Source organism: Chrysemys picta, chromosome 9 (assembly GCF_011386835.1).
Source record: "Chrysemys picta bellii isolate R12L10 chromosome 9, ASM1138683v2, whole genome shotgun sequence".
In the NCBI taxonomy this organism is placed as follows: Eukaryota; Metazoa; Chordata; order Testudines; family Emydidae; genus Chrysemys; species Chrysemys picta.
The window spans coordinates 104537144-104564357 of NC_088799.1; the positions used below are offsets into that span (position 1 = coordinate 104537144).

The 27214-nt window shown below is 49.2% G+C and overlaps 1 protein-coding gene across 1 annotated transcript; it reads left to right on the forward strand.

Moving 5' to 3' along the window:
- The first annotated feature begins 60 nt into the window (after window positions 1–60).
- Window positions 61–26551, forward strand: LOC101936142 (mitochondrial ornithine transporter 1-like). Its single transcript, XM_005286056.5, has 6 exons — window positions 61–12129; window positions 14000–14258; window positions 14598–14738; window positions 16218–16390; window positions 25192–25350; window positions 26039–26551. Exons 1-6 carry the CDS (start codon window positions 12060–12062, stop codon window positions 26164–26166), a joined length of 930 nt encoding a protein of 309 aa, XP_005286113.1. The 5' UTR covers window positions 61–12059; the 3' UTR covers window positions 26167–26551.
- The last annotated feature ends 663 nt before the right edge of the window (window positions 26552–27214 follow it).

Genomic DNA, 27214 nt, shown 5'->3' on the forward strand with positions numbered 1-27214 from the left:
GCAAAATTGCATTGCTGTCCTCATCCACAACGTGCAGAAACTGTCTAACCCTTGAGAGTTCTCCAACAGCATTATCCTTGTCGTAGATGGCATTTTATTTATAGAACTTTGAGTTGGTTGGAGCCTTCCAATCTCAACTTCAGGGGCTATGCTCGGGTAATTCACTGAGGTTTGTGCCTTTCAGATCTTTTCAGACTCTTCTGCTCTTCCTATTTCCACCTCACCAGAACTCGTATTCCTGCTTCCAACACAGAGCTAGTAGAAGCTTTTTCTCTTGTTAAGATGTGGTGGAAACTGGAAATATGAGTATTCTGAGATGCTGTATCCTGAAGTTTCAAGCACCTTGCTCCGTTTTGCTGTCTGGGAAGCAAACAGTTTGCTTCAGCAAGGGATACTTTTTGCAGGGGAGAAGGTGAGTGGGCAACATGAGACCATGTGTAACTTGCCAGAGCTGTTAAATAAGAAGGGAGATCAAATCAGAACAGTTCCAAATGCCTAGCCCTAATGGGGGCAGGAGATTGAAACTGTATTGTCTCGAGTGCCAGTACACTGTTTGTAATGATTTTGCTTCAGTAAGTAGAAGCTTGAAATTATGATAAACCTACTTAACTAATCACAGAATTCCAAGGGTATGTTGTTTCAGGATATAAACCAACCTCCATTAATGGGGTGGCTAGCAAGAAGCCTTTCCTGCCTCAGGCTATTCCATAACCATTATTTCAGTGCTTCTTGCTCCTTTCTCCAAAATACCTGGTACTGGACTAGATAGCCCTCTGAGCTGATCCAATAGGGCAATTCCCGTTTCTAACCAAATTCCCGTTTCTAACCATAGTAGAGAGAGTGGGTTCTGCAGCTACATCATGTGCTGCTAAGCTGTTTTTATTTGAACTGATGCAGTAGTTTTGTCACTGGTTTCTCTTTGGGTTACCTTGGCTTGGTAGGTATTTGAGGTCCTGCAATGCTGTGTAGTTGAGTTGGCTGGAAAGCTGCCTAATCTTTCCTCTACACCCTACTGATGGGACAATAGGGTCTTGTGTCTTAGTTACAGCTGATCTGTCCCACCTCTCTGCATAGGGCTGAAACGGGTACCGTGTGGTGTGATCAACACCTAGAGTTTCTAACTTCACAGTGTGTGTGGCAAAGGCAAGATGAAATGTCTAGGTAATCTGATAACTTCTGCTATGCTGCTTCTCTGCTTGTATGCCTACTGAACTGCAGAAGCAGGAAAAGAAGTCTTAGGAAAACGGGGACTGCTCAAGCAGTGGAGTCCGCTGTTGTGACATTTTCCTTCACCACAGTAATAATGTAAGATAAGGGCTAGACTGGCCCTGTACTGACCTTTTTCTAAGAGTACAGGAACAAAAACAGGGTGTGAGAGGATGGCAGGGAAAGGGGGACTTAGCACTGCTCAAAGTTCATCTTACTCGCAAGCCAGCCCCGTCGTGGAAATTAGAAGGATACATCCACTGGCAGCTACGCAACTAGAGGCCAAAACTCCTCTCTGTGGTATGTATGTTTCTGAGATAGCTTTATTCTCATTTGAATTCCTTTTAAAGCAAGGTGGGGAGCAGACTAGGGAACTGTCAGGAAAATCAGTAACAAGGGATTGTTATGCACTTCACTGAGAAGAAACGGCAGCAGAGACCAGTTGTTGGATAATTTCCAAGGCTGCTGTGCATTAGGTGGGATGTTAAGGACAGGATGACTTCAGAGCTCATGCTGGATGCTGATGAAATTTTGTTTCATTAGGGGTCTCTCTGCTGCTGACAACTCAAAATAAGGGTGGCTGGAGATGCTGCAGCTGGGCTTACATTGTTAACTTATGCTGAAAGAAATGGCTTTTATTAAGAGGCCATCCAAGGAGCAGGACTTTAGAGAAGGATTTTTTTTGCTTCTGACAAGCCAAACTCAACCTGTGTGCGTAAGAACAGAGCATACTTTTCAAGATTACTAGCAGATACATAATTGCAGACTTTGCAGATTCATAAATTCCAAGGCCAGAAGAAACCAATGTGATCTAGTCTGACTTCCTGTATAACACAGGCCATAGAACTTCCCCAAAATAATTCCAAGACCAGAGCTTTTAGAAAAACATCCAACTTTGATTTAAAAATTGTTAATGACAGAGACACCACTGTCACCCTTGGTAAATTGTTCCAATGATTAATTAATGACATTGTCAAAAATGTACACCTTATTTCTAGTCTGAATTTGTCTGGCTTCAACTTCCAGCTATTGGGTTGTGTTACACCTTTCCTTTCTAGACTGACAAGCCCATTATCAAATATTTGTTCCCCGTGCAGATACTTATAGTCTGTAATCAAGTCACTCCTTAACCTTCTTTGTTTAGCTAAGTAGGCTGAGCTCCCTGAGTCTATTACTATAATGCATATTTTCTAATCCTTTAATCATTCTCATGGCTATTCTCTAAACCCTCTCCAATTTATCAATATCTTTCTTGAATTGTGGACACCAGAACTGTACACGGTATTCCAGTATGCAATGCAGTTGTAGAGAGAAATTAGACAAGTTGGGTGAAGCAATATCTTTTATTGGACCAACTTCTGTGTGTGACAGAGACAATCTTTTGAGCCACACAGAGCTGTTCTTCAGGTCTTGGAAAGGTATTTCCAGCATAGCAACAAAATGCAAGGTGGAAGAGATTGTTTAGCATAAGTAGTTAGCACATATTGTAAGGGACCATTCAAGGTAGACTGGACCATTAACAGCTCTGCAGTCATAGGACCAAAAGGGGCAGGAGGGTGGGTTAATGAGTTACAGAAAGTTGTAAGAAGCCATAAATCCAGTGTCTCTGTTCAATCCATGATTTTTAGTGTCTAGCTAAATAATAAATTTAAGCTCCCAGGCTTGTCTTTTGAAAATGCTATGCAGGTTTCCTCTCAGGATGAGGACTGGTACATCAGATATAGAATGATCCTTTTGTGAAAAGTGTTCACCTGCAGGTGATGGGGTTTTTGTCTTTTTTCAATTTCCTGTGTGAGTTCATTCCAGAGCATGGTGATTGGTTTCGCTCACATGATAGGCATGTGCAGTTGTACCAGTTTCAAATACAGAAGTAAAATAACTTCTCCTACTCTAGATTCCTCTGTGTATGCATCCCAGGATGGCATTAGCTCTTTTGGCCACAGTGTTGCACTGTGAGCTCATGTTCAGCTGGTTATCCACCACGACCCCCAAAATGTTTTCAATCACTACTTCCCAGGATAGAGTCCCCCATTTTATAAGTATGGGTTACGTTCTTTGTTCCTAGCTCTAGGCAGTTGCATTTAGCCATATTAAAAAGCATATTGTTTGCTTGTGCCCAGTTTACCAAGTGATCCAGGCTGCTGTGAATCAGTGTCTTGTCCTCTTCATTAATTACCATTTCCCCCCAGTTTTTGGTCATCTACAAACTGAGTGATGATTTTGTTTTCTTCTAGGTCATTAATAAAAAATGTTAAATAGTGTTGGGCCAAGAACCAATTCTGGCAGGACCCCTCTAGAAACACCCACTTCATGATGATTCCCCATTTCCAATTATATTTTGAGACCTATCAGTTAGCCAGTTTTAAATCCATTTAGTATGTGCTGTTAATTTTATATCATTCTGCTTTTTTGATCAAAATGTTACCAAGTTAAACACCCTACAGAAGTCTTAAGTGTATAACGTCAGCACTACTACTTTTATCAACCAAATTTATAATCTCATTAAAAGAAAATTCAATTAGCTTGACAATCTATTTTCCATACACCCAAGTTGATTTGCATTAATTATTTTACCCTCCTTTCTTTCTTTACTAATTGAGTACTCAATCAGCTGTTCCATTATGTTGCCTGGAATTGATGTCAGGCTGACAGATCTGTAATTACCTAGGTCATTCAGTTTATCCTTTTTAAATATTGGTATAACACTTGCTTTCTTACAGTCTTCTGGAGCTTCCCCAGTGCTCGACATTAACAGTCCAGCGAGCCTCTCCGTCAGCTCTTTTAAAAACTCTTGGATGCAAGTTAACTGGACTTGCTGATTTAAAAATGTCTAACCTTAGTAGTTTCTGTTTAGTATCTTTGGAAATACTAGTGGAATGGAATGAGTGTTATATGGTATGACTACAATCATCAGTTTTTCCCAAATACAGAACAAATATTTATTGAACACCTCTGCCTTTTCTGCATTATTGTTGGTAACTCTGCCATTTCTATCTAGTAATGGACCAATACCATTGTCAGGATTCTTTTTGTTCTTGCTGATCATCTAGTATGGAGGCCTCACCTGCATCAGTTCATAATCCCTGGACCTCAGCAGGAGGAGACCAGTCATCACAATTATCTAGAGTGGGCCTAGCTTGCAAGGATTTCCTGCTTCTGCTGAAGGATGCCTTCAGATTCTAAGGGCAATGCAATTGTCAAGTGTTACATAAACCACCCAGGCAGTGCACATTCACCTTCTGGGTGAGGCAGCCAAAAAGTTTAGGAAGTGATGTAGCTTCCCCCCCCTCACGGAGGCTTGGTCTCAGGAAGAGGAAGGTCTAACGTTTTAGACCTGGCATCCAGAGCTGATTTTCATTCAGGCAGTTCCTTTAGATGAACTCTGCACATTGGCACTACCTGCCCACTTTCACCGTGCTCTGAGGGTAAAAATTCCTTAATTACTAGATGAAACTGGCCCCTACCCCAACACTCTCGGAGCCGCACTGGGAGGGAGGAGAGAGGGGCTCTGGGATGGACGCTGCTCTCCAGAAGCTTGCAATGCAGGCACCGTAATCCCACAAGTGTGACTTTGCAAAGGCTGTGTGAAGAACTTCAGCACCTGGGAAGTAACCTTCATTTCTGTGTGTCCATCAGCACTAGCCCTACCACGAGCATAGTGCAGCAATGTAGCCTAGAGAGATGACAAAGATGACTGAATTGAGAGGGAAAATATAGTCTTTTGGCCACTAACAAGGTAAAGATATATTTCTGTACTCTGCTGCTACCTGGGACTCCAAAAACAATGAGGTCTGGTAAGATTCCCAGATTGCCAGCACTGGTATTTGCCATCATCTGAGCAAGTGGGCAGAGTTCACCAGATCCTCAAAATGCTTCTCACTGTCCATCAACATCACTCCAGCGAGACCCATGTTGTGCTTACAGATCTGGCTGAAAACCAGTTTCTTTTATGTCCTCCAGAGTGGAAAGGGTTAAGGAAATGGTCTCCATACTGGACCCAGATGGAACCAAGTTGAGCTATTTTATGCTTCTAGGAGGATGTTATGGACGTGGTCCCCTGGTGGTCAGCTCCTTCCTGCACAGAGATGAGCCCCGATCAACACTGCAGCACTCGGCTTTTAAGAGTGGGTAGGGAGGAAAGGTGAGCCAAGAATCCAGGCACCATGTTCCCCTGCTTGAGTAGGTAGGCAGGAAACCTAGTACTGAACTCCAGGACCCCCTCTCTTCTGGGAAGAAATTGAGGGGCAGCCATTCACAGTGACAGCATTTCCTATGACTTAAATCTGATACTATATTTCCCATTATGTTGTGGTGGTTTTCCCCTTAAAGTGCATCTCATAAAAGACTTGCCAGCTTTTTTAAAGTCATGTAAGTTAACCTGCCCCATGTTACCGTTAGCTGCTGATTGATTAACTTTTCAAAGAACTCCTACAAGTGTGCTGGTTTGACCAACTCATGTTATCCACACATTGTGCTCTTGTAGCCTTCATTCAGCTGTTAGAACTGAGCTGAGATTTGCCCAGCTGATGCCAATTATTTCCCTTGGCTCTGTACTATGTACAAACCGTATCTCGTCATCTTTCCGGTCTCCTAAGACAGCTGCTGTTTAAGGATATCACATCTCTTACTAGTACAGCTATTACATTTTATCAGTCGACGGGAGAGCGATCAGGGATCGATTTATCACATCTACACTACACGTGATAAATCAATCCCCGATAGATTGATCGCTACCCGCCGATCTGGCGGGTAGTGTAGATGTACCCTCGGACATATCAGCATATCATGTATCTGCAGAGGGAAAATCAGTTTGTACTAATGATACAGTTAAGAGTTTTATAGATGGCTCTAATAATTTGTATCTTTCAATAAGAACTCCTATACCTTCTGGGATCTTAATGTAGTACTAGCACAAGTAATGAGACCTCCCTTTGAACCTCTGGAGAGCTGTTGTTATTTTGTTTATCTGTAAAAATAGTATTTTTGATAGCAATCACTTCCATAAGATGCATGTGAATTGCATTCATTAATGGCTGATCCACCGTTTACTGTGTTTCATAAGGATAAAGATGTTCTTTGCTCTCATTCTAAGTTCTTACCAAAAATTGTCTCTGATTTTCACATATCAATCTATAATTTTTCCTCAAATCCCATACTCCAGATAGAGAAGCTAAGTTACACACATTAGATGTGAGAAGAGTATTATCTTTTTAGTTAGACAGGACTAAACAGTTTAGACCGTCTTCAAGGCTGTTTATAGCTCATGGACCAAAAAACAAAGGAAAGCTATTTCTGTACAGACTCCCTGTAGATTAGGTATTTATGAATCTTCTAAATTGTCGGGATTATCCATTCCACAGGGCATCAGAACTCATTCAATTAGATCAAAGGCATCTTGCATGGCTTTCTCTAGACATGTTCCCCTGTTAGAGAGATGTAGAGCAGCAACCTGGTGTTCTGTTCAACTTTTACTAAACCTTATTCTGTAGACCTGCAATCTAGATCGGATGCAAAGTTTGACAGGGCATTCGTGTACTCCTTGTTTAACTAGAACTCCAGCTCCCATTATCCTGGGTCACAATACTGCTTATTAATCTGACCCATGAGTGGAAATATGCATAGGACACTCAAAAGAAGAAGTTAAGGTTACTTCCCTGTAACCGAGGTTCTTCAAAACAGACTCTGCATATTCACATTCCCTGCCCATCTTTCCACACTACCTTGAAGTCCTACTTATCAAAGAACTTGGGATCCTGGGGGATGGAATTGAGGCAGTGGAGCGGCATGCTCCTTTCTAAACCCTTGCCCTAGAATGACCAGAGTTCAGGGGTGTGGGAGAGGTAAGGAGGCAGTTGCGTGGATGCTCCAACAGCTATTGCTAGTAGAATGTTACTGTTCAGGCTGCACTGGTTGGCACATCCCAGGAGTGGGAATATGCAGAGGATGCACAAAGGACCTCGGTTACAGGTAAGTAAACTTCATTTTTTACACTTTCTTCTGAAACATGTGGTGCTGGCAAATGTCAGAGACAGGACACTGTGCTAGAGAGACAGGAGTTCTGAGCCAGAATGCCTCTTCCTATGTTCTGTATTCCTAGTCTGGCTGTGTTTAGATAATCCGCTCCCTATGCCTTAGCATCGTGCTCACAGGCAGGCAGGTCTAAAGAGTGCCACCACAGAGGGAAGCCGAAACACTAATTTTTCTGCTTAGTGTCTAGGGTGTAGAAATTAATCTCTTCTCTGTACACAGAGGGAGCCACCTATAGAAGAAAGAGTGAATCAGAGCAGGGAAGTGTTGATAGCGATGATGCTCTAGGGGAATGGATCCTTATTCTTACAGTTCCAAGGAAAAGAAAATACGGAGCCTAACAATCCTTAGCCCAGCTTTAGGATAGAATCCAAAGCCACCAGAATCTGGGTATCAGGTTATAGGTTGGGCAAGTGCCTAAGAAAGTAACTACATGTTTTTATTGGTCAATTCTGGAATTAGAAATCAGAGCTGGATCACGTAGGCCAGGCGTTCACATTAGATCACCTAGGCTGATGGTTTGCAAATTGGTCTGCAGAATGCTGGCTAGCCACATGATACTGGCTTACCTCCTTTTCTCCAGATGTCAAATCACATTCAAAGAATCTAAAACACATTAAATACTGTCCTAATATCACTCTTCCATGTCAGCAGTTATCCTCAGGGATAATATTGCATCACTAGAGGGAGGGGAGATGGGTCAGCAATAATGACTAGGAGAGCAGATGTCCATAAAACAATTTGCACATTGAGGTATGGTCCACCCCATGACAACTCCCTGACTGGGGCAACTACTGCCCTAGAGGCCAGTGCAGAGATGGTCCCTGAAGCCGGGTGCCTCAAAGTGAACTCCTGCCTAAACCAATTAATTTTAGTCCCCCATTCACCCGGGAAACTTTCCAATCATTAATGGCAAATAGATTGTGCGAGCCCTGCAATATTCTAATCTCTGGTTCCCTTTGTGTGATTTACTTGCATTCATTGATATCTGCATTCATGCTAATTCAGTTCTGGCTTTCAACCCACACTGCTCCCCGCAGAAGTTCCCAACTGTACTGTGAAGCTATTCTGGGAAGATAATTTAGTCTCCCTGTTCCTTACTCCTAGTTCTGCACTTCCCTTACTTTTCCATCAATGGAGCTTTCTTTCCCTGGAATGATTACTCAGAGGAGGCAGACAGGACTGATGGTTCTGCCCCTGTATTGGCTCCAGGGTCTCTATCCTGTAATGACTCTTCTTCACATCAGTGTTTCTATGACCATGGCTACTCATTCACTGCACGCTGTCTAGGTATCACTCCCATTTCATCTTGGGCATGGACTGAAATGATCAGAGTCCTCTCAATGCTCACCCAATGAGCCTTGGTCATTGAAAAAAGAACAGGAGTACTTGTGGCACCTTAGAGACTAACAAATTTATTAGAGCATAAGCTTTCGTGGACTACAGCCCACTTCTTCTGTTCTTTTTGCGGATACAGACTAATACGGCTGCTACTCTGAAACTTGGTCATTGAGACACCACTCACTGTACACTGGAGTGACAGCAGTTGTAACACAGCTGGCTGCTTGCACCCTTGTCATTAACTCTCTATAGCCCTGCAGCTCTGCTCAGCCGAAGGTGTTGTCAGACGTCACCAGGCCCGTGATGTTATACCTCTTGCTTTAAAAACACAGTAGGAATTCATCTAAAACCAAAATTGATAAAGAATGTTAAAGACTCATGTCATTAACGGACTTTGAACTTGCTAGCTTTGAAATGTGACAGATACACGAGATTCCCACACCCTGTTCCCAAACCTGCTTCTCAGGGGTTAGTATACCTGGAACTTTTTTGGGTGGAAGGGGGAAGGATGGGGACATTAAGAAAAAAACACCTCCCCCACTGCAGCCCACAGTGAAGTGCAGGCCAGACCTGGGGAGAGCAGGGAAAGCTCTGTGAGTCGCCGACAGGGAGAATGCACCCCACCCACTGATTTAATGTATCCATTTCACCATATGTGGGCAGGTATTAGAAGGATTAGTGCAGACCCCACTTTTCTCCTCAGGGACACGTCTCTCCCTTGAGCCCTGTACTTACTGATCTCTTCTGAGTATCTTATTGGGTGCTGGGAAGCAGGCGGCGTAAACCCGCCCACAACTAAAAGCCCCTTCCCCAGCCTGGGGAGGAGCTACTGAGCCCAGAACTCAACTAAATTTGGGAGACAACAAAGGAAAAAAACAGGAACAAGCGTGAGGGTCAAAGGGCCAAAACTAGGGAACCTGAAGGGGACACTGAGCACAGAACCCTGGACAGTGCCCACTGCTCCTCAAAAGTATCCAAGGAGCCAGTCACCACACATCCCTCCTGTACCCTGATAGCCTTTTACATGCATCCGACTGCCAATACCTGTCGTACCCCCTACTGTCCTGACACCCCTTTACCCACAACTCCACTATCCACTCTACCCAATGCACCCCCGCACACACATCCATTGTCCTGCTACCTCTTTATACAACCCTGCACTCCCCCGATACCCTTTAAATACATCCCCACTCCCTGCTCCTGCCTGGATCCCCCACTATATACCTCTTCACTACCCTGATACCCCTGCCCCCACATCCCCCATCTGCCCACATGCCCACTGCCCCATCTTCACACACACTACCTCTCTACCACAATACCCCCTTGCACTCAGACACGCTATCCCCCTCTACACCCCATACACTCTCCCACTACCCACCCTCTGCCCCACATCCCGTACACACTCCCACTACCCACCCTCTGCCTCAACACCAGCCCCCACACTCAGACACACTACCCCCCTTTGCCCCGCTACACCCCGTACACACTCCCGCTACCCACCCTCTGCCCCGCTTCACCCCGTATGCACTCCCGCCCCCCGCACTCACACTACCCCCTTCTGCCCTGCTAGGCCCCATACACACTCCCGCTACCCAATCTCTGCCCCACTACATCTCGTACACTCCCAATATCCACCCTGTCAAGGCTGCTTCCCCACTTTGAACTTTAGGGTACAAATGTGGGGGCCTGCATGAAAACTTCTAAACTTAACTACCAGCTTAGATCTGGTCCACTGCCACCACTCCCAAAATGCTAATTCCCTTCCCTGGGTAGCCTTGAGAGATTCTTCACCAATTCCCTGGTGAATACAGATCCAAACCCCTTGGATCTTAAAACAAGGAGAAATTAACCATCCCCCTCCTTTCTCCCACCAACTCCTGGTGGATCAAGATCCAACCCCTTTGGATCTAAAAACAAGGAAAATCAATAAGGTTCTTAAAAAGAAGGCTTTTAATTAAAGAAAAGATAAAAAATCATCTCTGTAAAATCAGGATGGAAACTAACTTTACAGGGTAATCAAACTTAAAGAGCCCAGAGGACCCCCCTCTAGTCTTAGGTTCAAAGTTACAGCAAACAGAGATAAACACTCTAGCAAAAAGGTACATTTACAAGTTGAGAAAACAAAGATAAACTAACACACCTTGCCTGGCTGTTTACTTACAAGTTTGAAATATGAGAGACTTGTTCAGAAAGATTTGGAGAACCTGGATTGATGTCTGGTGCCTCTCAATCCCAAGAGCGAACCACCCCCAAAACAAAGAGCACAAACAAAAGCCTTCCCCCCACCAAGATTTGAAAGTATCTTGTCCCCTTATTGGTCCTTTGGGTCACGGGTCAGCCAGGTTACCTGAGCTTCTTAACCCTTTACAAGTAAAAGGATTTTGGAGTCTCTGGCCAGGAGGGATTTTATAGTACTGTACACAGGTATGCTGTTACCATTCCCTTTATAGTTATGACACACCCTCTGCCCCACTACATCCTGTACACACTCCCACTACCCACCCTCTGCCCCAACACCACCCCCCGCACTCAGACACACTACCCCCCTCTGCCCCACTACACCCCATACACACTCACAACCCCTCAATGCCCCGCTCCAATGCTGCACACTCTCCCTCTGTCCTGCCGCCCTTTTACACAGGTTCCCACTACCCTCCTCTGCCCCGATACCCCCCCACACACCGTCTGCCTTGATATCCCGTTACACACACCCATTGCCCCAGCACCCCAAGCTGCACCAAGGAAGTGCAGCACCCCTCAGCAATCCCAAGTTGTGCCCAGGGCCCCTGGCTACTTCTCTGCCCAATACCACTTCCTGACCCACTCCTTGTAGCTGAGGCAGGACTCAGTTGCTGCCAACAATGCTGAGGTGCCATGCCACTCAGACCCAGGTCAATGATGCAGACCTGCACCTCCATCCAGGCCTCCTCCCACCAGCCCTGTGCCCCCCTCCAACCTTCCTAGTAGCCTCAGTCCATATGCCCTCCACAGCCCCTGCGTCCCACAACCTCCCCAATGCTCCCCCACCACCCAATAGCTCCCACCACCTCTGTGCCCCCTCCAGCTGCCCTACACGCCCTCCAGCCTCTGTGCCCACAGCCCCCTCATATCCCCACAGTCCCTGTGTCCCCCACAACCTCCCTGATAGCCTCCATACCCCACAGCTCTTGTACTCTCCCAGTACCCACAATAGCCTCCTTCACAGCTCCCACAAACTTCCCAATCCCTATGCCCCTAACTCGAATCCCTCTTTAAAGACTACACCCGGTCCTCCACCCCAAATACCCAGATATCTCTGAGTTGCTGTTGGATTCCCAAGGGGACAAAGAAAACTCGAGCAATATGGTTCTGCAGCAGGGTGACCTCTGAAGCCTGTTGCTTGTGCTCTCTGCTGCCTGCCCTGCTCCCTGCATCACTGAGCTGGGAGCGGGTTGATTTGCAGCCTGGTTCCTGCTCTAGGGTCCAGCGTGGTCCAGTTTGCTGAGATGTCTGCAGACGCAGCCAAGTCCCACCCACTGGTACAGGCACTGGTTCACCTCACTGCAGGGGCAGCAGGTGAGTCTGGAGCTGGGGCCCATCCTCTGCAAGGGGCGGAGGGCTTGGCAGGTAGAATCATTTGGGAGCGTATCTGGGTTCTTCAGAAGGGCAAGATACCTGGCTGGGGAGAAGGGGAGCCCCGAGCCAAATGCATGGATAGGGCCCCAACAGGAAGTGGGGTGAGGCCTGGAAGGCAGCAGGAGTTGGACTTGAATCCCTGAAATAAGACAGGACCGCGGTTCAGGAGCAAGTTAAAACTTATCAGAGGGAGGAATTCTAGCTCAGAGGACACCTGCAATCCTGGGCCTCTCAGCTGTGGGAGGAGGAGACTTACAACCCTCAGCACCTGACACTGAGGTACCCGGGAGCTTTGCCCCGTCGTTGGTGGGGTGAAGAACTGGCACTGAGGTACCCGGGGGCTTTGCCCCGTGGAGGGGTTAAGGGGGCACTGAGGTACCCGGGGGCTTTGCCCCGAGGGGGGGTTAAGGGGGCACTGAGGTACCCGGGGGCTTTGCCCCGTCGGGGGTGGGGTGAGGTGCTGGCACTGAGGTGCTCTGAGGCTTCACCCCTGGGGCAGGGGCAAACGTACTTAACGTACCGCACAGGATCTTTTCAGGGGGGATAATGCAAAGCGCCACATTTAATGGTAGAACATGTATCAATCCACACTGTATCATATGCATATGAGATATATCACACTCACACACAAACTCTGTCTTGTTGTTGTTACCAACTAGTTGCTCCCCTTAACTGCACTGGCCAGGTGAGTTAGATGGGGAAGGGGTGGAGCCGGGCTTCTGTTGATCCGGATCGATGCTCCGATGTTGACAAGGTGAGACCTGGGATCCTCTGCAAGACACCTCACATTTATAGCAGCTTCCCTATCATGCAAATCTATACCAGATGCAAAATCTGTGTCTGTGTCAGTTGGTCATCTGTGGCGCTTCCTTCTGGGTGTTGTCTTAATGCTGCCACATTTATTTTCAAAGAGGGTGTTTTCAAAAGAAGGTGCTCCCTTCTAACTCCCAGGGCCGTCAATATGTCTGATCTTCTTTAATGAGCCCACTTGACAAGTTTTATTGTTCTTGGGTCTGGCTTCTATCCCCTCCAACTGTTGCAGCTGTCTGGAGGTGCTTGCCTTCCATGCCTTACTCATTCACACCTCATTCATTCAACAGGGCAATTGATTAAAAGGGGGGGGAGATCTTATTCTACTCCTAGTGAAAAGTATCAGAGGGGTAGCCGTGTTAGTCTGAATCTGTAAAAAGCAACAGAGGGTCCTGTGGCACCTTTAAGACTAACAGAAGTATTGGGAGCATAAGCTTTCGTGGGTAAGAACCTCACTTCTTGCATCTGAAAGCTTATGCTCCCAATACTTCTGCTAGTCTTAAAGGTGCCACAGGACCCTCTGTTGCTTCCTAGTGAAAAGACATTTTTCTTCTACCTTAACTATCCTTAGGGGCTATAACATTATATACCTCTACCCCGATATAACGCAACCCGATATAACGCAGTAAAGCAGTGCTCGGGGGCGGGGGGGCTGCACACTCCGGTGGATCAAAGCAAGTTCGATATAATGCGGTTTCACCTATAACGCAGTAAGATTTTTTGTCTTCCGAGGACAGCGTTATATCGGGGTAGAGGTGTACCAAAGCTCAATACAAATTTTCTATATAAGGATTTGATACAAAGTTCCTATATCAAAGGACTTGCTACAAATTTGTATGAAAATAGAGGTTATCGATGGAAAGACTTAATACAAGGTTATCTGAAGAGGCATAATACAAAGTTATATGAAAATGATACACAGTTATGCGAAGATGCTTAATGCAGAGATTTAGCTATTGGCGAAGGGGGCACTGAGGTAACTGTGGGTTTGTCTCTGCAGGCGGGGTGGCATGTGTGGTGAGCGGGCAGCCCTTTGACACAATCAAGGTGAAGATGCAGACCTTCCCCACCATGTACCGGGGTTTCTTTGACTGCTCAGTCCGGACGTACCGGCAGGAAGGGCTGCCTGGGCTGTACCAGGGCACCACTCCAGCCCTGCTTGCTAACGTGGCAGAGAACGCAGTGCTCTTCGCTTGCTATGGCTTCTGTCAGCAGCTGGTGAGGCAGCTGTTTGGACTGAGCAGTGTGCTGGAGCTGAGGTATGGCCTGGCCCTGCGGGTGTGCGGCATGGGGACGCCAGAGGGGGTGGGGCTGCATGGCGAGGCTGCTGTAAGCCCCCCTTGGGGGCTCAGGTTGGGGGCACTTTGGGCAGTATTTGGGGTGACGCCGAGTCACCCACGTTTTCCATCTGTGACAGCCCAGGAGAAAGCTGTGGGGACGTCCCTGAGCAAGGGGATAGTCAGGGTTGGGGAGGCAGGTCATGCTCCTCCTTTAGGGTAGTGGTGATGAGGGCCTCTGCTCGGCCCTCTGCAGAGCCTGGGCCTGTGGGGGGTGAGCGTCGGCTCTAACATCTGTGTTCCCGCGCCCTATGGTGCCAGCGACCTGCAGAGTGCACTTGCCGGCTCGTTCTCCTCTGTCTTTTCCTCTATGGTGCTGTGCCCTGCGGAGCTGGTGAAATGCCGCATGCAGGCCTTACATGAGATGAAGGTCACCGGGCGAACAGCACTAGCACGTCACAGGTACGTCACAGCCTTGGGAAGCAGGCCAGGCTTTGGTGAATTACACACGTCACACACAGCCCTGGTGGGGAAGGTTTGTGAGTAAGGCCTTGGCTACACTGGCAATTCACAGCGCTGCACTTGCTGCACTCGGGGGTGTGAAAAAACACCTCCCTGAGTGCAGCGAGTGCAGCGCTGTAAAGCGCCAGTGTAATCAGTGCCTGCAGCGCTGCACGCTCGCTCGCAGCGCTGCAAGCTATTCCCCTCGGAGAGGTGGAGTACTTGCAGCGCTGCGAGAGTTCTCTGAGGCAGCGCTGTGAATCCGTGAGTGTAGCCAAGGCCTGAGGCAGAGGGTCTGAATTCCCTCTTGCCCAGGAAGATGAGGGTGTCACACTGCCCAGCTGACTAGAGCTGGCTTGGTGCTAAACCCAGACAATGTAAACACATTCCTTAGGAAGTGCTTACTGGGCGGGGCCCTGCAGCTTCCTTCTGTCCCTCCTGGCCAGACTGGCTGCCTGTGGGTCTGCATGACACAGCATACCCAAAGCCTTCCTCTATCACAGGGGTAGGCAACCCTTTGCACGTGTGCCGAAGGCGGCAGGCGAGCTGATTTTCAATGGCTCTCACACTGCCTGGGTCCTGGCCACCGGTCCGGGGGGCTCTGCATTTTAATTTAATTTTAAATGAAGTTTTGTAAACATTTAAAAAAACTTATTTACTTTACATACAACAATAGTTTAGTTATATATTATAGACTTATAGAAAGAGACCTTCTAAAAATGTTAAAATGTATGACTGGCACGCGAAACCTTAAATTAGAGTGAATAAATGAAGACTCGGCACACCCCTTCTGAAGGTCAAGTATCAGAGGGGTAGCATCTGACAAAGTGGGTATTCACCCACGAAAGCTTATGCTCCAATACAGCTGTTAGTCTATAAGGTGCCACAAGACTCTTTGTTGCTTTTTACACTTCTGAAGGGTTGCCGACCCCTGCTCTGTCACAACCAAACATCCTCCTCTCCTTCCTGGAGACTGTATTGTGGCTGAGCTGGCGGCCAACATCTCTCCCATGGCACAGTGCAGATCATTGCTGCTGTGGTTGCCAGGCTACCCAGCTCCCCCATTTTTGTGCCTGTGTCCCAAATTAATCCCATGTTTCCAAAGGACAATTTGTGGAGAACATTTGCAGATAAGGGAGCAAGGGAGGTCAGTGGATGATACACCAGAGCCAACTCAGATACATGAGTTTAAACCAAGTCCCCCTGCTCCTTTCTTCCTTCCACCTCAAATTCCGCCTCTAGCAGGACATGCTGGAGTGTGCCCAGTTTGGCCAAGAAAACGAATCTGGGATTCACTCTCAATGAGAATTTGGGGTAATATGGCATGGTTCTAGGTTGACTGATCATCCTGGGTTGGTAAAGGTAATGCTGAGTGTGATTGTTTTCATTCTGGCCCTGATGGTCCTTTTTTGGGTACATTGCCTATGTTCTCTCTTGCAGCTCTACCTGGGCTACTGTGAAAAATATCTTTCAATCTGAGGGCCTGCTGGGATTTTTCCAGGGCCTGACCAGTACTTGGCTACGGGAGGTGCCTGGCTACTTCTTCTTCTTTGGTGGCTATGAAGTCAGTAGAAGCTTTTTCACCCAGGCTGGTCAGTGCAAGGAGGATCTGGGTGAGTAAAGTTGGATGTGGGCAAGATAAAGGGAGTTTCAGCCTTAAGGCCTTTGCAGAGGAGTGGTGAGGAATTGTATCATTTTGAGCAAGGACAGAACTAGGATCTGGTTGTTTTCACAATGAAGTAGTGACCAATATCGATACTGCTCTGACCACTCCAGGGGTAGTGTTGTGCTACGGAGCTATGAGCTTCAGACAGGTGACAGAAGCAGAAACACTTTATGCAGACTGGACAAGGGGGAGTCCCAGGTACTAGTAGATGGACACCAAATCAATTTGAAGGAGAAGATGTGGAACTTCAGAAGCAACCCATACATGTCACAATCCCAGGTTCCAACCCTCCTGGAAGATTTTAACTCCCCAGTTTTTTATTTATAGCATTGCTCCTTGGCCCAAGCAGGTTCTTAACCAAGTTGTTTCATTAGGAGGAGAAATTGATTATACAAGTCAGGGACTTCTTTGGTGCAAACCTGTTTATTTACAAAGATTGCCCAGAAAGTCATGTTTCCCTGAACGCAATAGGAACAAACAATAAGTGGCACTTTCTTTGCTCAGAAACCCGATCCTGTTTCTCCAGAGTACTATGCTCAAAAGAAGCTCTTTCTCTGCTCCCTCTCAGGGTCATGCTAACAGTGTTTCTCTGGTTTTCTCCTGACGACACACACAGCTCCACCAATCAATGGCCCAATCTCTGTATTTTCAATCAGTCCAAGGGAAACCCCTCTTATTTTCCCTGAACTAGTTCTTGTTCAGGCCTTCCTACATGGTCCAGCACCTTGGCTGGTGGCTTTCAAGTACATAAAAGGTTTTACAAGGAGAAGGGAGAATTGTTCTTCTTAACCTCTGAGGATAGGACAAGAAGCAATGGGCTTAAATTGCAGCAAGGGCAGTTTAGGTTGGAAATTAGGAAAAACTTCCTGACTGTCAGGGTGGGTAAGCACTGGAATAAATTGCCTAGGGAGGTTGTGGAATCTCCATCATTGGAGATTTTTAAGAGCAGGTTAGACAAACACCTGTCAGGGATGGTCTAGATAATACTTAGTCCTGCCATGAGTGAAGGGGACTAGGCTAGATGACCTCTCGAGGTCCCATCCAGTCCTATGATTCTGTGATTCTTTTGTTCCAGCTATCTTACTCCACAAAGGAGCTTAATTGCTTCTCCAATTTAGCCTGAATGAAAAGTAGCTAGCATGTTAATCAGGTTCAGCAATGTCTATGATTGCCCACAGATCAAACATGCCAGCCGGCAGCCCCCATAGCTCTCCAGCACACCACCCCATCTCAGGCCTGGTCTGCACTAGGAAATTAGCTTGGTATAATTATGTTGCTCAGAGGTGTGAAAAATCCACACCCCTGACAGGCCCAACAAAGAAAATAACAGAACACCACTAGCTGTCACCTTCAGCCCCCAACTAAAACCACTCCAGCGCGTCATCAAAGATCTACAACCTATCCTGAAAGATGATCCCTCAGTCTCACAGATCTTGGGAGACAGACCTGTCCTCGCTTACAGACAACCTCCCAACCTGAAGCAAATATTCACCAGCAACCACACATCACTGAACAAAAACACTGACCCAGGAACCTATCCTTGCAACAAAGCCCGATGCCAACTCTGTCCACATATCTATTCAAGTGACATCATCATAGGACCTAATCACATCAGCCACACCATCAGGGGCTTAATGGTAGCACCGGCCCTGCTCTCAGGCAGGCAGGAACACCCTTGTCCATCAACATTCAGCCAGGCTGAAGACTGGGGAGCGGGAGGCAGGGTCGGTTTGATGGGGAAGTTTCTTTCTCTCCTACATCAGGATCAACAATCAAACAAGCAGGGAGGGACCACATTCAGCACAGCTGGGTACATTGTCAAACCCCAGAGACACAACAGGCTGAGCCTCATTGGGCCTGACATCCACTAGACCTGCAACTTAGAGTGGAAAATAAGAAAAGAGACAGACACAAACACAAGTAACCAAAAGCCATCTTCCCTTGGATTCCTTTGGGTTTTAGGTCCCTCCCTCATACATGGTTTGCCATTGGCCATCATGGCAACCCTGCAGGATTCCAGGAGTTCTTTTACCCAAAACGCTCACAACATTAGGGCCTTGTCTGGAAAATGTTTGTTTGTTGCAGTCCAAACACTCCGTGTCTGTGACTAGTCTGTGCACCTATTAATAAAATCCTGGTTCCCAAACCAAGCCAAGTAAGTCCTCCGTGTGTATCAGGTTCTCTCAGCATGACTCTGCCTGAGGAAATGAAGCTTCTCCAGATTCCAGGACCTTGACCATAGCTTTAATCCACCATAGTCTCTCCTGAAGTCAGGCTCTGGCAGTGAGCAGGTTCCATTGTCATGACAGATGTCACCATGGAGAAGCTGTTTTTGGCTTGGTATTTACCAATGTAGTGGAGATGGTTGATATTCTGAACGTTCTAGGTATTCTCAGTGCTAGTGATCACAAACTGTAGAATTACTGAGCCATACCAACTCTGACCATGATCTTATTAGCCCTCCCCAGCTAGGTTGTATTGCTTGGAGATTGATCACTCCAGGGTAATCCAGGAGATGTTCTTTCTTCTGAGTCGGTTCTGAACCAATTAGAGCCCCAATATGTTGGTTAGTGGCAGAGTGGTTTCCATGTGTATCTAGTTACGTTTTTACATGAGGTGTCATCTGACGGATGAGACACCGAGGTGCTGATCATTCATGATTCAGTGAAGATCATTTGGCACTTTTTGGGTAAGAACTGGGGTGTGAACCCTGGTGTCCTGACCAAATTCCAAGTCAGTCACTTATATTCTTCTTCGAGTGGTTGCTCATGTCGATTCCATTCTAGGTGCGCGCGCCCATGTGCGTGGTCGTTGGAAATTTCTGCTTTTGCAGTATCTGTAGGGGCAGCTGTGGCACCCCCTTGAATGCTGTGCTCATGTGTTGGTATATCAGGCGCCACCGACCCTATGCCCTCTCAGTTCTTTCCTACCGCCCATGGTGGTTGGTCAGAGCACCTTTCCTTGCATAGCAAGGGCTGGCGGTTTCGTCACTTCTGACTTTGAGGCTTAGGGCCTTGTAAATAGTTGTTTATAGTAGTTAGTGTTAAGTAGTTGTTAAGTGTAGTTAGGAGTTAGAAGTTAGAGTCCCAGGTGGGGCATGCCCCCTCTCTGGGGTTTAAGCCCTGCGCGGATTGTAACAGGCCTATGCCAGTAAGTGACCCCCACAGCAGCTGCCTCAAGTGCTTGGGGGAATCACACGTGAAAGACAAGTGTTGTATTGTAAAAATTTTTGCCCCAGCACTCAGAAAGAGCAGGATATTCGTTTGCGGGCTCTCCTCATGGAGGCTGCCCTTCATTTGGCTTCCAAGCCGTCCCACCAAGACTTGCCTAGTACCTCGGCCTCAGTGCGCAGCACACCCCTGTCACCGGGCTCCACCCGACACCACTCCCCATCACCAGTGCCCAGAAAGAAAACAAAGAAGCACGGCTCCCCAGCACTGGGCAAGAAAGGCCATGGGGCATTGGGCAAAGGACACAGTTCTGGCTGCCCGGCCACTTCGGAGCCACGTGGACATGCCTCCCCGGCCAGGGCCCTTATTCCCTTAAAGGATCCACCACCAACTCCCGAGAGCGGTAGGAGCCCCAAACTCCTGGTGGCATCGACGCCTTCTCAGGCTCCCCAGCGCTGAGAGAGCAGTGGCCTCCGCCCACAGGGCTGGCACCGCACATGCCACAGGAAGTGGTCCCAGTCCCCACCATCTCAACGCGGATCATCTAGGGGGAGGCGCTGGTCTCCATTCTACCAGCACCGTTCACCCTCCCGCCAGTTGTCCTCTCAGCACAGATCTCAGTCACCTGTCCCATGAGAGCACTCCCTGTCATGATTCCGGTCCCCTGGCCCCAGTCCCCTCAATACTGGCACTGATCCTCCCACTCCAAACACCGGTCTCCAGTGGTGATGGTCAGCAGGCAGACACAGGCGTCGACAGCCCCGCGTGGTCACTGGAAGGGGGTTCCTCTGACATGAAAGGGCAGTTCAGCCCCTCGCCCAGATCCCCCTGGCACGATTGAGCACCTGAGGCCACGTCAATATCAACGGCACTGCCTTGGCAGCATGGCCAGTGGCCAGCACAGTGGCCTTATTGGAGTGCGTGGGGCGTGCCAGTGATGACGATGCCCCCTTCGCACCACTCATCTTCCGCCGCCTCGGAGCAACAGCTGGCAGCACTGGTGGCACCGGGCTTGGTGCATGAGACCTGCTCAGAGGTCAGGGTAGAGGAATCAGCGCCCACCCCAAAACCTCCCTCCCCCAGGGAGGATGATGCCCCAGGGCCTCCCCTGGCCATACAGACGAGGTGGTCGCCGGACCCTCGAGGGCTAGCCCGCCAGATGATTGTAAAGAACACCAGGCCCTGCTTCAACAAGTGGTTGAGAACTTGGGCCTAGAGGTGGAGGAGATGACCGAGCAGGCCGACACCTTGTTCAATGTCCTCTTAGCCTCTACCCCGGCCCATGCTGCACAACCAGTGCATGACGGGGTTCTGAAAATTGCCAAGGTCCTGTGGCAAACCCCGTTGTCCAATCTCCCTCCTCCAAAAGGGCCGAAAAGAAGTACTTTGTCCTGGCCAAAGGGTTTGAGTACCTTTATACCCACCCACCTCCGGGCTCGCTGGTTGTCTCTGTGGAACAGCGAAAAGGATAAGCAGGGGCACACCAGCTCAACTCCCCAAAATAAAGAGGCCAAAAGATTGAACCTTTTGGGGAGAAAAATTTATTCAACAGCCAGTCTGCAATTCCGGGTGGCGAACCATCAGGTCCTCGTGCGCAGGTACAATTCTAACTTATGGGACTCCCTCCGTAATTTCAAGGAGTGCCTCCCGCAGGGTTTGGCCCAGAAATTCAGCACCCTGTGGCTAGGTTCTCTCCCCAGAGGGCGTACGACTCGGCGGCCAGGGTGGTCCCGTCGGCAGTGGTTATGAGGTGCAACTCCTGGCTTCAGACCGCCGGCCTGTCCCACGAGATGCAGACCTCGATCCAGGGAACAGTCTATTTTTGATGGGAACGATTCAATGGGAACAGTCTATTTTCGGAGCAGACTGACGCAAGGCTGCATGGGTTGAAGGACACTCAGGCCACCCTTCACTCGCTGGAAATGCACACGCCGCAGTCTGCACGGAAGCAGTTCCAGACGCCCCCGTCGCCAAGGCCTTGGCAGCCTCGTCAGGGGTCTGCAAGGAGCAGGGACCGAGACACAAACGTTAGTCATCGCTGCCTTTCCTCCTCCCGCTCACCCGCACAGCCCGGCCTGGCGAATGAAGCATGCCGGGGGCCAGAAGCTTGCTTTGAAGGTGCACTCGAGAGCAATACCCCAGTCAATTCCCCAGATCCACCTTGTTCTTTCCTCAACCATCTTCATCCCTATCATTTGGCCTGGTCGCAGGTCACCTCGGAGCGCTGGTGCTGGACATAGTATCTCAGGGCTATACCCTGCAATTTTCAGCCTTGTGCTTGGGGGGGCTGGGGTAGGGTTACCATATTTAAACACTGAAAAAAGAGGACACTCTATGGGGGCCCTGGCCCTGCCCCAACTCCGCCTCTTCCCTACCTCCTTCCCCGCCCCCATTCCAACACCTTCCCCAAAGTCCCTGCCCCAACTCTGCCCCCTCCTCTGAGCACCCTGAATTCCCCTTCCTGCCTCCCGCTCTGATCTTGGTTGGGGGTTGCTAAGTGCTTCCCTGCTCCCCACTCTCCCTGCACCCCCCCGCCCCTGCAGCCTCTGTGACCCCTGCTCCACACTAACCCTGCAGCCCCTGCACCCCCTCACCCCTGCAGCCTCTGTGACTCCTGCTCCCCACTTGCCCCACCACCACCCCTGCAGCCTCTGCGCCTGCCGCCTGCCCTGCCCCTGCGCCCCCGGCCCCTGCAGCCTCTGCACCCCCCGCCTGGCCTGCCCCTGCGCCCCCCGCCCCTGCAGCCTCTATGCCCCTACCTGCCCTGCTCCGCCTTGCCCTGCAGCCTCTGCAGCCCCCCCGGCTGCCCTGCTCCCCCGCTCCCCCAGCAGCCTCTGCCTGGCGGAGGCGCGGAGGCTCAGCGGCGACCGGGGTGGCGCGGGTCCCTGCAGCCCCGGCACACGCCACCTCCTTCCTGCCGGCACTGAGCACGTTCCCCGGCCTGTCCCCGCTGGAACAGCTCCCGTGGCGCTGGGTTCCGAGCTGCGTGGGGTGCTGGGGCTGCAGGAAGGGTCCCCCAGTGGCCGGGGGGTCCCCGCCCGCGAGGGAAGCCCGAGCCGCTGGCTGGGCCCGGCCTCCCCGTGGTCCAGCAGGCTCGGCTGGGGCGCGCGGTCCACCCGGCCTGCGGGGGCAGCAGCGGCTCCTCCGCCGCCTTGTGTGGCTGCAGCCCCCCCTCCCCTCCCCTCCCCTCCCCTCCCTTTCCCGCTCCGCCCGAGCTCGCTACAATGTAGCCGGGGCGGCTGGGCTGCGCTGCGGATCCGGCGGATCGTGCTGGGGCTGGGCGGACCCTGGCCTATGCCTCCCTATTTCCCCGGACATATCCAGCTTTTTGAAAATTCCCCCCGGACGGGGATTTGAGCACCAAAAAGCCGGACCTGTCTGGGGAAATCCGGACGTATGGTAACCCTAGGCTGGGGGCACTGGGGTTGGGGGGCTGCGCGCCGCCTGCCGGCCCTGCACTTGGGGCCGGGTGCCACACGTTGCCCATCCTGCACTCAGAGACTGGGGGGCGATGGGTAGGGGGGCCTCCAGCGGGGGAGAGGGGCCAGGTCCTCAGGTGGTGGGGAAGGGGCCGGCCAGGGGCTAGTTCCCCCCAACCATCGGTTCACCCGACGCCCATGTTCACATCTCATTATGCGCTTACCCAGCAAGCTCAAGATGATGCTGGCTTTGGCAGAGCAGTGCTGCAAGCTGCAAGACCATGAACTCCCCCTCAATGGATACTGCTTGTGAGTCACCTGGAATGGAATCGACATGAGCAAGCGCTCGAAGAAGAAAAAACGGTTCCCTACCTCTCGTAACTGTTGTTCTTTGAGATGTGTTGCTCATGTCCATTCCATTAGCCACCCCTGCCCCTCTGTCGGAGTTGCCGGCAAGAAGGAACTGAGAGGGCATAGGGCCGGCAGTGCCTGATATACAGATGCATGAGGGCGGCACTCCAGGGGGCACCACAGCCTGTCCTACGGATACTGCTAAGGCAAAAATCTCCGACAATTGTGCGCGTGGACACGCACACACCTAGAATGGAATGGACATGAGCAACTCATCTCGAAGAACAGTTACGAAAGGTAGATAAGATTTTAGTTTAATTTAATAACCATTTTTTCTGCTACCCTGAATTGCACTGTATCAAATGGATACAGGAGTTGTTTTTGCTTCCTGTCCTTTGCTGAAGGGTTGCTGTGGGCTGTTAAATATCTATGGTCATCCACCTCAGAGTAGAGCCCTGCAGCAGGACCTGGATCCCATGGGTCCCGCAGGACCCGCTGCCGTAATAGCAGGAGTGGGTGGGAGTAGGAGTGAGTATTGCGGGGTGGGACAGGAGCAGGATTAAAAATTGTCCCACACCGGGCTCTAGCTCAGAGGTTGCTGGGTTTCAGTGCTGGATGTATGGATGACATATATTCCCATGATGAGGCTGGGCTGCAGATGTTGGAAAGAAGAAGGTGAACTGAGGAGTTGTGGAAAGATGTAACTGCTGATTTCCTTGCTTTTTATGGTTTGCACTGATGAGATATGCACCTCAAAGCATATTTAATAAATAGGTAGCAATGCTGATAGCTAGTCACATGGAGAGCGATCTGTGTTGTTACGTATCACCCCCTTTATACTTCCCCTGTGCTTTGACATGGGCTCCCCTGCCAGACCGGGTAATTGTTGCTCCATCCTGGTAGTTGTTGAAAGCAGCTATAAAAACCCCCATGGGGAGTGCAGGAAGAATGAAGCTCTATGAGAGGGGACATGGGAGGAGAGCAGCTTTGCAATGAGGCCTGGAAGGGAAGCAGTGCTGTGAGGGACATGGGGCTGAACTTGTGCACGGGTCACCAGAGAAGAGCTTCACCCCCACTGCTCTCTTCCCCCTCCTGCCATTCCCAGGCAAAGCCACACACAACCCTGCTTATCCGCACAGACACTCACGTCCCTTGGGCTTTCCAATGAGCTGCTGCATGATATGCTAGAGGAACTACGGGGGGTGAGCAAGGATATGGGGCTAGCCAGGGGGTGACTGAGGAGGTGGGGGGCAGGGTTCTGGGGGTGACCTGGGATGGACGAATTGTCCAGTGGTTCAAGAGGAAGGCTGGTTCAGCGATTAAGATGCTACCCTAGGACTTCAGAGATCTGAGTTCAAATCCCTGCTTTGCTGCAGAGTTCCTGTGAGACCCTGAATCACCATTGTATAGTGGGGACAATAACTCAGAAGTGTGTGGGGATAATACACTATTGATTGTGAGGCACTCAGATACGACAGTGAGGGAGGCCAGGAAAGCACCTCGGAGAAATTAGACCTGGGAAGCCCAGTGCCTCTTTGGTGAGGCATCAGCACTTATCAGGCTCCCCTAGCACTGTTGCCTCCACTCCCTGTGCCCAAGACAAAAGCTAAACTCCAGACAGGTCTCTTCAGCCTCTAATCATGTAATTCATGTGCCTGGCCTGGTCTCTCCCCCCTGAGTCCCAGGGCTGCTGGTTGCTTGCACACATTTTCTCTTCTTTTGCTCGCATTTCTCTGCAGGATCTGGGAGTTCCCCAATGACTTTCCCCTTTTCCACACTGAGGTCTCTCTCCCTGTGTTGAATTTTAGGTTCTCTTCCCCTAACAGTGAGTGGTGGGATGGGGGGGGCCTGTTTCTGGCTGGCCGTCTATCCCATTGACTCAGTGAAGTCTCGGATCCAGGTGCTTTCCATGGCAGGGCGGCAAGATGGCTTCCTGCTCTCCTTTCTTCACATCTTGAGGACAGAAGGTAGGTGACACACAAACAGCTTCATTCACTGAATCCATCTCTAAAGTTAGACATTTTAAAATCAGCCGGTCCAAATTATTTCCAAGAATTTTGAAAGAGCTGGCTAAAGAGTTTTCTGGACTATTAACATTAATTTTCAAGACTCAATAAGCTCAATCTATTTATCTTAACAAAGACGTTAAGGGCTGATTTGATTACAGTCTAATAAATACCTAAATGGGGAACAAATATTTGATAATGTGCTCTTCAGTCCAGCAGAGAAAGGTTAACATTTGGAAGCTGAAGTTAGACAAATTCAGACTGGAAATAAGGTGTAAATTTTGTCAGTTAAACATTGGAACAGCTTACCAAGGTGGTCGATTCTTCATCACTGACAATTTTAAATCAAGATTGGATGTTTCTGTAAAGGATCGGCTCTAAGAATTATTTTTGGGAATTGTCACACAGGAGGTCAGACGAGATGATCACAACGGTCCCTTCTGTCCTTGGAATCTCTGGTTCCCCTACTCGAAAAGGGGCTGTGGGCATTCCCCAGGTTTGGTCTCTCCTGCCTGAGAGCGTTTCCCTTGACATCTTGCTCTGGTTGAGAATCTCACCGAGCTGAGGCCGTTGTGGGCTCTGTAGGGGATGTTCTGTTTGTCTGTCACAGGCCTGGTGAGCTCACCTGATTGTGGTGTTTGTGTTGTAGGTTTCATGGCTCTTTACTGTGGACTGATGCCCACAGTGATACGCGCACTCCCCTCCAACGGTGCCCTCTTCCTAGCCTATGAAATGACGAGGAAAAAGCTAACTGGCCTGCTTGATAGGACACCCTGAGGTCAGAGGTCAAGGCCTGATTTGGAAGGTGGCATTATAAAGCAGCTTGAACTAAGTTTGGGACTCCTTTCTGGCTGCTGTGGCCAAACCTTTCTGGATGGTTCTCAGTGCCTTTGGATTTTTGACACCTCCCAGCCTGGGAAGGACAGATGTCAGCAGGAACTAAGCAGGCTGGCATTTAAGGAATAATATTATGTTCACAGGCATTTCAAAGGGATGGGGACAGGGTTCAACCCCTGGGCAATGCAAAACTGAATCATATAGATTTCCTTCTCTAGTGGGTTCCCTGTGTGCCTCCTTTCTAAAAGTCTACTCTTTAATCTGCATTTCTGATCAAACCCAAGTGACCTGTGTTTGCTGAAATGGAGCAAAGAAGTAAGCATGCCCCAGCAGGCAATGGTGTCTAATATGATATGTTTGTCTTTATGTACATAGATATAATGAGAATAAAACGTTCCTAGATTTTTGTGGCAATAAATTAAAATCTCTAATCAGAGAGGGTTTCTCTGTTTTGATGGGGGAGAGTGGTGGGATTCTGGGACTAGAGAATCAGGAGGAGGAAGAATCTGGGCAAACTCAGTCTGGGACTTGTAGAACATTGTATAACATTTGCTCTTTTCTCCTGTGACCTCAGTGATGACAGTGGAATGTTCGAGGAAGCTCCCGAGAGTATGCTCCCATGCTGGATTTCATGAGAACCTGTATGAAAAGCTTTACTGAAGTCCAGATATGCTCCCTTAGTACACTGATGTATGCATGTCCAGCAGTAGCCAGCACCTTCCTCCTAGCAGCCACCCCTATTCATTGGATTCGACATATCAGTTCAGATGCTTAAGGCATGCACTTGGGACCCTCCAGAATGTCTTTTCCTTTGGTTTGGTGAAAGCCTTTGGTTATTTCTTTAACTTTTGGATTGTCTGGACCCCTCAGTTCAGGGCAACTGCACCAGTATTTCCCCTCTGTGGTCCACCAAGGGATCCACTCTAGTCTCCCAGATCATCGTCTGTCACCTCTCTTGGGTGGAGACTCATGTCTCTCTCCCTCCAGA

Bases quoted from the DNA above. Each gene is read 5' to 3' on its own strand.
- LOC101936142 (XM_005286056.5), top strand. From the start codon at position 12,060: ATGTCTGCAGACGCAGCCAAGTCCCACCCACTGGTACAGGCACTGGTT. The intron at 16,391-25,191 runs GTGAGTAAAGTT...GTTGAATTTTAG, and splicing joins TCAGTGCAAGGAGGATCTGG to GTTCTCTTCCCCTAACAGTG. The intron at 25,351-26,038 runs GTAGGTGACACA...TTTGTGTTGTAG, and splicing joins TCACATCTTGAGGACAGAAG to GTTTCATGGCTCTTTACTGT.